General features: G+C 40.1%; 1 protein-coding gene across 1 annotated transcript in view; it reads left to right on the top strand.

Annotated features, from left to right (window-relative positions):
* Positions 1-12,385, top strand: part of FXYD6 (FXYD domain containing ion transport regulator 6) — a 155,483-nt gene that overhangs the window by 35,229 nt on the left and 107,869 nt on the right. Inside the window, exons 2-3 of the mRNA XM_073585668.1 lie at positions 7,863-7,916; positions 9,589-9,630. Coding sequence (XP_073441769.1) covers positions 7,868-7,916; positions 9,589-9,630 — 91 coding nt within the window. The 5' untranslated portion in view covers positions 7,863-7,867. The remainder of the gene's footprint in view (positions 1-7,862; positions 7,917-9,588; positions 9,631-12,385) is intronic.

The following is a 12,385-nucleotide window of genomic DNA, read 5'->3' as shown; positions in this document are numbered from 1 at the left end:
AAAATGGGTCACAAATGCTGGAGAGTTCTGAAGTGGCAGCAATGAGTCTGGATCTAAACCCCATTGTACACCTGTTGAGAGATCTTAAAATTCCTGTTGGGAAAAGGCGCCTTCAAATATGAGAGACCTGGAGAAGTTAGCAAAAGAAGAGTGGCCCAAAATTCCAGGTGAGAGATGTAAGTAGCTTGTTGATAGATATAGGAAGTGATTGATTGCAGTTATTTATTCTGAAGGGTGTGCAAACAAATATTAAGTTTATGGTACTAACAATTTTCCCTGGCCCATTTTTGCAGTTTTGTGTGATATTATGTCAAATTTGCTATTTTTTCTTGGTGTTTTTTTGTTGTTCCAATACACAAAAAGGAAATAAACATGTGTATAACCAAATGTGACTTGTAATTTCAATAAATTTCTTGGAAAAATACTTCATTTTCTGGAACAATTTAAAGGGTGGGAACACTTTCGGCCATGACTGTATGACATGATAATGGCTTTATTCTGCAGGTCATTGCTATTGCGGTTGATTCGATTTATATAAGGTTTTAAAAAAAAATTATTCTGTTGTCACTGCTTTCAAAGAACCATAGCTTTTGTTTTGTGCACAGGAACTATTAATTGCTGCAAATAACTTTATTTTGACACTTTTTATTTAATTTTTAATTTTTTTATGAAAAGTAGAATTAATGAAAAATAGGAATTTTGCCGTCATCTTTTTTATTTATTTACTTGTTTATCTTTATTTTTTTAACACGGTTGAGCATGTTCATTTTATAATGTAGTGGTTACGGGTGCAGTAATAAAAATTCTTTATGATTTTATTTTTTGCAAGAATAAAATTCTTGTTTTTTTTTTATTTATTTTATTTCCCTAAAATAAATTTAAATCCATAAACTTTGACTTGACGTGGATCATGGACGATGGAGGACAAGTTGGTGAAATGGTGACGTTTTTGTATGGTAACGCGCCGCCTCTTTGTCCGCTTCTGTATATTTTTCGTTATCAAGAGGAGAAAAAGTGTCATAAAAAAAAAAGTACCTGCTAAAATTGGCTCTTTCTCATAGCATAGTTGGTTTTATTGCATTTATTGTTTTTGCAACTTCAATCCTACAGAAATGAGTTGTAATATCATGAACTGGGCGGCGTTGATTTTTTCTTTATGGTATTAATAGTTGTGTCTAGCTGCAATACGCTTGAATGTTTTATTTGTCTTTTTTTCATATCTGAGAAAGGAAATAAAATAATATTAAAAGAAAAAACAACAACTTATAAGCCTTATCAAGCAAAGTTCAGATGAGCGCTAAGCTTTGCAGGCTCTGAAAATTGCGGATGTGATTGGCTCCATGTGCAGCTTCATGTGCTCGTCCGCACAATGGACGGTGCGGGATCTGCCTGCTGATCGCCGGCACCAGTCCGGTCTCTTATCAGAGGGACACATTTTATTCCTCGTGGGACCAGGAGTCCATAAGCTCTTTGGTTGACATTGGTCTGTATACTAACTACTGTGCAAACTGACAACACATGGATCGAAAATATGTTCATGTGAATATACTCCTGCATACATCTGGATGTAGAGAATAGCTGTACAAGAACCTTTTAATATATACAGAGTGCCTGGCTTGATAATTCTGCCTGTCGTGACTGTTGCCTGAGACATGCTTATTATATTGTTGCAAGGTTTATGAGTAATGTCCCAATTGAAACACGTTCTGCACCAATAATACATCTCATACATGTCATACATGTGCTCTGTTATTATACCCACTCTTTATTTGGTACATCGCAATAATGACTTTCGACATGAGCCTTGTACTGTATTCCGGTATTTTAAATGCTTCATAAAACATTGTATAGAAATACAATATACTATATACAGTATATTGAGTAGACAAAATATTCATCATAACAATTTACATTGGACTCTATACTTATCTTTATACTTGTAATCTCTAGACTTACAATAGGAAATATCAGATCTACCACTCACAATAAGTGATATCACAGCTCACCTCCTCCTCTTGAGAAAGCATGGTGTACTGAACAAGAGGAACGTGCGTCGAGGTTGTTAAACGTCAGTGTCATTTGCCCTAAAGTCTATTCATTTCGGTAAGATGATCCATAACTTAGGTTACAATACATGTCTAACCATTTCAGCGACTGACTGTCTGAGTATACCTTTACATACAATTGATCCACATATACTAAGACCCCTTAAGTGTGGGGCATGTGGTTAACATTTAATTAGAGGTGCTTTTTCATAATGGTTTATATCTATGTAGCATATCTTACCTTTTTACTTAATGATGTATTCTAACAGTTGATGATTATAAGTTTATATACTGCTGGGTATTACTACTGTGTGTCCTTATTTGCAGTTTTTACATGTTATGTTATTGTTTGTCCAGTTGTGTTAATAAAATTTTATATGCATTTAAAAAAAAAGTCCTTTTTTGTACCTTTGGTACTTTGCTCACAAGTTACTATGAGACTGGGTTTCTAACACCTCTATATACACTACACAGGATCCACCATTCACAATAGGTGATATCACAGCTCACCTCCTCCTTTTCCTGTATTATGACTGATAACACCTTTATATACAGTATATGACACAGGACACACCATTCACAATAGGTGATGTCACAGCTCACCTCCTCCTCCTCCTGTACATTAATTGATTACACTTCTATATATAGTAGATAAGAGGATCCACCATGTACAATAAGGGATGCCACAGCTAACCTCCTCCTCTTCCTGTATAATGACTGATAACACCTCTATATACAATAGATAATACAGGATCCACAATTTACAATAGGTAATGTCACAGCTCACCCTCTCCTCCTGTACAATGATTGATCACACCTCTACAAACAGTAGGTAAAACAGGATCCACCATTTACATTAGGTGATGTCACAGCTCACCTCCTCCTCCTGTACAGTAACTGATCACACCTCTATATACCTATATACCTCTATAAACAGTACCTTCAAAATGACCTTCGCATGCGCTTATTAATTGCTTCAATGTAAATGTCAAGGTTTGAGTCAGTCTATTGCTGCTAATGTACATGTTAGGCTAAATCATTATAGCCCTATCTCTGTCTCTACAAGCAAATGTATCTGCCAGAAGACAAATCAGTATCAAAATAATATCAGCCCCCAGCTGTCTGCTTTGCCTTAGCTAGCTATTAAAAATAGGGGGGGACCACACATCATATTATTAGGGTCTCCCTATTTTTAATATCCAGCAAAGGCAAAGCACACAGTTGGGAGCTGATATTAATAAGCTGTTAAGGGCGATGAATATTGTCCCCTTCTCAGCATAATAAGACCAGCTCACAACTGTCTGCTTTCCCTTGACTAGTTATTAAATTACAGAGGGCCCTGTGTTATTTTTTTTTATTTTACACTGTCCCCCACTCGAGCAGCTTCGCCATCTGTGATCCAGCGGTTATTCAGGGTCACGTGTGGTCCAGACCAATCACAATCATGCCAATCCTCGGCATGACTGTGATGATTCCGGAAATGCCAACAACTTAAAAGCATGTTGATTTGCTAAGCATCTGAACTTCGAACAGTAACACAGACTTCAGGGAAAAGTTACCATTTGGGTTCGCTCATCCCTACTTAGGAGTCCAGTGACGGTCGCTAGCTATCTCAGCACATCCATATGCATACTTATACAATGCAGGCTGTCAATCACTAATTGGAACTGTCCCTATCTCTGAAGCTCCAATTTATACTGAATCTTTTCCCATAAATCTGTATAGTAATCTGCTCAGCTTCTGCTGTCCTGTACAGATATTTCCTATTAGACATTCGATTCTTGAATGAGAATTATATTGTGTATTTGTGAATGGTCCCAGAACTGTAGTACTGCCCACCAGCCCAATATAGGCAGAACTGCATAATACTGCAATGAAGGGAAGCTACAGAAAACCTGATTTCCCAGGATGGGTATGGGAGGCTATTTTGGTTTACACTAGCAATGGCCTCTAGTTAAAATGGGGGCAATATGAGTAATAACATTATGAAAAATAATTTTGCAGAATGCAAAGTGTTAATATTAATGATAACATTATACAGTATTAAATAACTCCAGACAATAGATTTGTAGAAATGAGGTCTATCCTTCTGTATAGTAAAATGCACTGTATGTATTTCAGCATTGCAGGTGATAACATTTAGGACTGACTGGCCAGACCCCCTAACGTTATCCTAAACTAATTGGGTCCAACTTTAGTACCACAATACTCAATAAAACCTGCAAACTGGAGCATAAGAGATGTAACTTGGATTCCCTGGGCAACAATAGAAAATCTGTCATTGGGTCCTTCAGTATCATACTAGTAGGAACCTCCTGCACCCCCAATATTTAAACCCCTAATCCCAGTGCGATCCCTGCCAATCATGTAACCATATTCCTGCCATAAAACATACATTATGCAATATTAGGGGGCTGTGCCCCCTTATCCAATTCCTTGGCATTATGCATGCAGATGAAAAGACGAGTGTGGAAAGTCCTGGTGCAGTAGAATAAGGCAGGGGACAAATATCAAAATGTGAAGGTTAAACTCCGAGCAGGAAGGAGACATTGGGAACCGGGAAATGACTTAATAAATAAGGACAATGTGATCAGTATGGAGTGGAGATTGCAATCCTTGTAAAGTATCAGTACCTGCATTATGACTGCTTTGTGCCATTTCTTCCCATCCCTTAGCCGCCTCTGTACCACATCCTTGTAATGTCCTGAGTCAGGGATATGGCAGAGCATGCCTCCTCCCCATACTTCTTCCCATTACTTGGGATCTGCAGAAGTCTGCAGTGCAACATCCAGGCAATCCTTCAAAGCGACCATCCTTGACAAGGCAGCAGAACATCCCCAGCTCCTATAGCACAATATCATTGCATTCACCCAGCAAGCCTGGGGTTAATTAATGCTCCTAATGATGCGGCTCCGGCATTTGTTGTCCTTTTAAAGGAATTTATTCTGATATAGGGAATCTCTGAGCAGCAGAGAAGAGTAAAACAATTTGTAACAAATCAATTTGTTCGGAATTTTGCCGAAAATGTCAGATTCTTGCAAATCTGAAATATTACTATGAATTTTTATATGGATTCATATGAGACCAGCTGTCCACCATTTTGCTAGAATAGATTCATATTTGGCTCCATACGCCGCCTAACCCAGTCGCATGGGAGGGCAAAGCGACCGGGTCATGTGAGCCTATGGGCTTTTGCAATGGGAGAACCTGGCCCCATGCAGAGGATCAGGGAAGCTGCAGCAACCGCAGTGGGCGGTGTAAGTAGCCAGGTGAGGGCCTATGAGTATGATTTATTATAATTTTTTTAATTTTCCTTGGATCTGTAGGAACCTCATAGCGTAATAAACTGTTTCAGGCATATGTCTTACAGTTTGATGCAAATAATTCTTAGGTCTTATACACACTAGCACAGTGGCGTAGCGTGGGGTGGCACAAGGAAAGGTGGTTGCCAAAGTTTATGAGGATGCAAAATTTTGCAGTGCACATGGTTCAATACTGTCTTTATTGAGCACTAAGAACTGTGGTTATATTTTCAACACATTTTCTAACCTCAGCTAGGTTGAAGGTTTGCTTTGGGTTTAGGCTTAGGGGTAGGATAAGGCTTGTGGCTAATGTAGGGCTAGGAATAGCCGTTTAAAAATAAATACAAAAAAATTAATTAAAAAAAAGTATAACGATGTGTAATTTTTTACTTTTTAAATTTGGGCAAAAATTAGCAAAAAAATCCAGAAGATCAAAGTATAAATGATAATGGGGTACTTATGCTATGGTCACTGTACGTTGTACTATTAAGTATTTTGTGGGATCCTTGGGGTAATATGTCGGCCTTACCATTTTTACTATGGTGCTCATTGTGCAGCACGGTTTTTTATTGTACATGTTGGTGCATTCTGACCTGTGTTCAATGACTTTGTCTTTGTCAATACATTGTGATGATCTATACTTTTATGATGATTTTTGTACTAATAAAGCAAGTTTGATATTTATTTGTGTCAAACATATGGATGTTTTGCTCCATTTCTCCGTGTTTTCTAGTTGTTAGGGCGCTCCATAGGGATTTTTCTTCCCCTCCATATTCTGGTTGTATACGCGGATCTTTTGCCACATAGAATATGTGTTCTGCACTTGAGATCAAGTTAGTTATATCCCAATTGAAGTAGTAATGCATCCCAATTACCAATGGCCATAATCAGCACCATCTAAAACCACTGTCTGACAGTATTCAGAGAATTTTTTTTTGTGAAGTCTGTATGGCTGTGCTTATACCTGTACTCGTACCTGTACCATGTGTTCCATATTGTTCGCTGTACACCTGTAACCATAGGTAAATGTCAGTGCTGCTCACCAAATACTACTGCAGAAGCAGAGAAATACATGTTTATTACAGAGATCCTGTCACAGAGGCGAAAGCTGCAGAGATTGTGCACCTTGTACCTCGCGGAGGAATACAAAGCTTGTGTCCATTTTTAGGGGATCAAACCGAGTAATATCAAATATCGGTACCAATATGCACTGCTACATCTGTCATCAGTGCCAGTATGTACAGCCAAATATATAACATCATGGCTAATATCCATGACTGTGTCAGGTGCCAGGGTCATCAGTATATGGTCATATCTCATTTTATGGGCAATGTCACATTTGGCACCATATGTCAGCATAACCATGCCAGTGTCAGGAGCAATATGCCAAGTTACATGTCGTTCATATCATGCTTATATGATAATATACTCAGGTTCATGTAATGCCGTAGGTATTATGTCCATTTAATGCCGGGACCAACTTGCACAGCTAAGGCTAGTTTCACACTAGCGTTTAAACGACGCGCGCACGGCGCCGCTAAGCCACGCCCCCTGCCGGCTCCCTGCCCGCCCCTTCCTGTTATCGTCTCCTCCGAGCGCAGAGGGCTGCATGCGTTATGCGCACCCTATCTTTAGCATAGGGTGCGCAGGCCGTGCGCAACTATGAATATAGCGTGCGCTGCGCATTTTTGAATGTGCGCCGTGCGCGCCAAAATACAACATGCTGCGTTCGGCGCGCACGGCGCACCTCCAAAAATGCGCAGCGCACGCTATATTCATAGTTGCGCACGGCCTGCGCACCCTATGCTAAAGATAGGGTGCGCATAACGCATGCAGCCTTCTGCGCTCGGAGGAGGCGATAACAGGAAGGGGCGGGCAGGGAGCCGGCAGGGGGCGTGGCTTAGCGGCGCCGTGCGCACGTCGTTTAAACGCTAGTGTGAAACTAGCCTTACATAGTTCAAGGCTAATAGAGGTTTTTTTTCATATTGTAATGGGTAAAATTGCAAACTGCTGGTAAAAACAAGCAACTTTACAATTTAACTCTCAATAAAAATCCTCTCCCTTCTCAAGAACTTTTCAAGAAGAGAGGGATTTGTAATCTAATTGCTTACAGCTCATTGCTTATGTTACTGGCCACCACTGCAGTGGCCGGTCTCTTAAGCAAGCAGCACATCGCTTACAAGCTCTTGCTAATAGAACTTGTAAGCGCTGCTTTAAAGCTGGCCGGATCGCTCTCCCTGCACTCCTTTGATCCTGTAATGATGAAGCTGCTTCTGATTACAGCATGGGATGTGAACAGTGGCGATGCGCTGGTCCAAATTGTCAATCATCAGGAGCACGCCGTCCCCCGATGAGCAGGAAGCTGGGATGAAGTGGAGGGGTGCGCTCCTGAACGGAGAAGATGAATATACTCCATTAAGACCATATTATGATGTTTGTATATACTCTTGGTGCACACTTTCAATAAATTCATGAGCCGTCCTCCTTCATATCGAAATCTTTCTGTTTCTTTCAGGGCTCATGGAGACTGCTCTGATTTTCCTCTGTTCTGTCTTGGTACCAGTATTGGGTAAGAACATACATAATTTCTTCGGTCTGTACAAGTTATTGAATCTGAACAGCGGCAGTAAAAAAAAGAGAATATCAATAAGGATGGTAGAGATTGTAGTCAATCATGACATTTAGCCAATATGAAAGCAATATGTACTGTATATCCATATGCCTCGTGCCCAAATAGTACCACATCCTGGTAACAGGTCATCACCATAGGGGTATATAATACAACACCATGTCCTCCATGACGTTCAATCTTAAAGGAACAGCAGAGAGTAGCAAAAAGATTCACACTGCTCTGGTCCAGCGTCCACTTCCGTACTCCGTAGCAGCCAGATCAGGGCAGTGCAAGCTTCCTTGGTTGGCACTCGGTTACGATACACTTTATTGATCCCTAGGGATCCAGCATTTTGGACATCTCTTGCAATTGCTTGGCCCCTGTTACGTTACAACATTTATGAGGTCTCGTCACTAGGTCTGCTGTGACGTTCTGACGTGTCTCGTGCCTTCGCGTCACAAGGACATAGTAATTGCAACACGTGTCCAAGATTCCGGCATTCGGGTGCTGGCCAAGGATGTTTGTACTGCTCTAGTCCGGCTGCTACAAAGTACCAAAGTGAATGCCAGACCAGGGTAGCATCTGTAAAAAGTAGTAACTGTAAGCATCATGGAGATCCTGTGTCCGGATCTCTAGCTGGCACATGCTGGAAAGCCTGGCAGTGACCAAACTTCTATTTGGTGGAATCATGGTGGTCGGGTGGTTATTTTTTAGGGAAGTAAGTAAAATTTGACATGCCTTAGCAACATGTTAGAACTTTTAATCGATGGGGGTCCAGGTTCTGAGACCCCACTGATCACTGAAATGAAGGACAGAAGAACTCAGCAGTTCCATAGAGAGTGGGCAGAGCGATATACGGACTCGTAGACTTACTAAACCTTGATTTTAGTGATCAAAAGTGGTCTCCGGATTAAAATGACAGACATCTTCAAACTTTTTTTAAAGGTTTAGTTACCAAGAATTAACTGAAGATACTGATCTTGTAGTAAAAGTGACACATATAGTCATATAAATCTTTGTGTTGAGACATTGTGATGTTAGGTACAACAATAAGAAATGTACACTAGTTGCCTGCTCCTGGCCCAATGCATATTGATCAAGTGCACACTAAAGGAATCACACCAGACACAGTCGGATGTAATCTCTCTTTGATCAATCTATGGCACAGCTCCAAGAGAGTTTATTAATCCGAACATAGGATTATATATCCCCTGTAAGTTGGCTCAGTTAGCTCTAACATTGGAGTGATCAGATGTATTCCATTGGTTAGTGGCTTGGGCAATGAGCTAGTCCGTGGGCGGATCCATGAGGTCATCAGAGTGGGCGTCATCATCGGCAGATCCATGAGGTCATCAGGCTGGGTTGGCCCATGAAGTCATCAGGGTGGGCGTCAACGTGGGTGGATCCATGAGATCATCAGGGTGGGTGTCATCTTGGATACTAGCACATGGTGGGTGGTGAAACAAGAAATGGCAGCCATTTTTAGTGTCACACTTTGACCTGAACAAGCTCATGCAAGGTTAAACAATACACTTTATGGGTAGTTTCTCTCAATCTCTTATGTTTTGAGGTGAATTAAGTATTTGATCTCATGCCTCTCAACAGTGATATTTTTCTGTTTTCCATGTAGGTGTTGGAGAAGATAAAAAGGAAACAAATCCATTTATCTACGGTAAGGGAACCTATGTAACTGTTAAAAAAAAAAAATAATTCCAAATTGAATACAGTTAAGGGAATGTTCACAAGACGCAATCACATTGGATTTGGTGTTCTGAAATTGTGGTAGAGACGTATTGTTTTGCAGTGATTTTCAAAAATCATGACAAAAAGTGGCGCAATTACTTCCTGTGAACATGCTCTGCGTACGGTTTTTATTTTTATGCGTCAGCAGTAACTAAAATTTACAAGACCAAATACAGTTTCCCATGTTAATAATTGCAATGTGTTAAAAAAAATTAGTTGCAGTACTCTTTATTCGCATGGGATCTGCTTTCCTTTACGCACCCTTGGACTAGATAGGATATCCGAGTTTTATACAAAATATGTAAGGGAATAGTGCACATTTTTTTCACAAGAACACTCAGCCCATGTGAAAACACTCTCATTTGAAAAGCCTAATTCAATTATATTGGTCGATGTGATATGCGATTCTATCATGGAACAGCACATGTATATAAAATCATAGAATCATAAAAGGCACCTCCAGGGTCATCATATTCAACCCCCTTCTCAATGCAGGATTCACTAAACAATCTCAGACAGATGTCTGTCCAGCCTGTTTGAAGACTTCCATTGAAGGAGAACTCACCACCTCTCGTGGCCGCCTGTTCCACTTATTGATCACCCTCACAGTCAAAAAGTTTTTTCTAATATCTAATCTGAATCTTTTCCCTTTCAGTTTCCTTCCATTGCTTCTCCTGTTTCATGTGCGAATGAGAATAATGATGATCCCGCTACACTGTGACAGCCCTTCAGATATTTGTAGACAGCTATTAAGTCTCCTCTTAGCTTTTTTTTTTGCAAGCTAAACATTCCAAAATCCTTTAACTGTTCCTCGTAGGACATACGCTCCTGTCCGCTCATCATCCTGGTAGCTCTTCTCTGAGCTTGCTCCAGTTTTTCATTGTCTTTTTTAAAATCTGGTGCCCAGAACTGGACACAGTATTCCAGATGAGGCCTGACCAAGGAGGAGTAGAGGTTCTATAATTACTACACGTTATCTAGACTCTATGCTTCTCTTAATACATGTTTGAACTGTGTTTGCTTTTTTGCAGCTGCATCATACTGTTGACTCATGTGCAGTCTGTGATCTATTAGTATACCAACATCTTTTTCACAAGTGCTGTTGCTTAGGTCTATTCCTCCTATTCTGTAGATGTAATTTTCATTTTTCTTGCCCAGATCTAGAATCTTGCATTTCTTCCTCTCATTCTATTAGTTCTATTAGTCACTGCCCATTGTTCAAGCTTATCTAGATCCTTCTGAATCCTTTCTCGGTCTTCTCTAGTGTTACCAATCCCTCCTAGCTTTGCATCGTCTGCAAATTTGATTAGTTTACCTTCAGTTCCATTATCTAGATAATTTATAAAAATGTTGGACAACAATGGGGCCAGGTCAGAGCTTTGTGGTACCGCAGTTGAAACACTATTGCAGATGGATGTGCAACCATTTATTATCACTATTTGAGTATGATCACTGAGCCTATTATGAATCCACCTTAACCGTAGCCTTCTCAATCCCATACTTGGTCATTTTTTCAATAAGGATATTATGAGATTGTTTATCAAATGCTTTGCTGAAGTGACTTGTTTGCTACAAACCGATGCTGGCTCTGGTTAATTATTGTATTCTTATCCAAGTATACTTACATGCTGTTTAATAATTCATTTAAATATCTTTCATGGGATAGAAGTAAGGCTCATGGGCCTGTAATTTCCTGGCTCCATCTTCTTTCCTTTTTTAAAGATAGGGACAACATTTGACCTTCTCCAATCTTCTAGAACTTCTTCTGTACTCCAGGATTTTTCAAAGATCCTGGCTAGTGGTTCTGCCATTTCCTTCTGCTAACTCTTTCAGTATAATATTATAATATTTCAGTATAGTATTATAATATTATCTTTCAGCTAATATTCTCATTTGAACGAGATCTGATTCAAGTGCAAATGGAAATAGGATTTTACCACTAGAAAACTGTCATGGGAACATATACCTAGGCTGAAATCAATCACACAATTTTTGTAGCTATTTAGTAGTAATATAGTGACTGTCACGATTCCTCCGCTCAGTGTGTCTTGAGCGTGCAGGGGCATGCTGAGCTGTGGGTATTTTGATTGACAGGTCAGTCACCCAATCTGAGACTGGGAGGCGCTTAGCCTCCTTCAGGTGTTCCCTGTTCTATCTAAGTGATTACCCAGCTACTGAACTAAGCTGTCAGCCCCAAATCTCTGCCAATTGTAGCATCTGCTCAGTGCTTTGCCTTGTATGATCTGTTTGTTGATCTATTGCTGCCTGACTTGGACCTTGTTCTGACAATTCATTTGCCTAGCCCCATTGCTCTGATGCGCTATCTTCCTGGTTTTGTAACCTTAGACCGTTGCCTGACTAAGCCTGTTTTTCCCCTTTTGTTTACTATGTGCTCTGTTGGTAGCTGACCCAGGAACATTTGACTACCCTGCCTCACGGCTTGTCCGTGAGTAATGACTAGATAATTCTACCATACTGACAAGGAATAATACCAGGATACTTTGACCATACAAAGTAATATACAACCTGTAGAGCGGACACCATAACACTGCATCACTGAAGACAATGACTCATGGTTGACATCTTTTCTAGGTAATTGCTCATCTCACAGAATGTCACTTCTTTCATCTACATCTGTCCTCTGCAGATTCGCTGCCAGACATCGTCACTCTTCCCTTTTGCAG

Source organism: Dendrobates tinctorius, unplaced genomic scaffold, assembly GCF_039654945.1.
Source record: "Dendrobates tinctorius isolate UK_male_01 unplaced genomic scaffold, ASM3965494v1 ptg000086l, whole genome shotgun sequence".
Taxonomy (NCBI): domain Eukaryota; kingdom Metazoa; phylum Chordata; class Amphibia; order Anura; family Dendrobatidae; genus Dendrobates; species Dendrobates tinctorius.
This window is presented reverse-complemented; position numbering and strand designations above follow the sequence as displayed.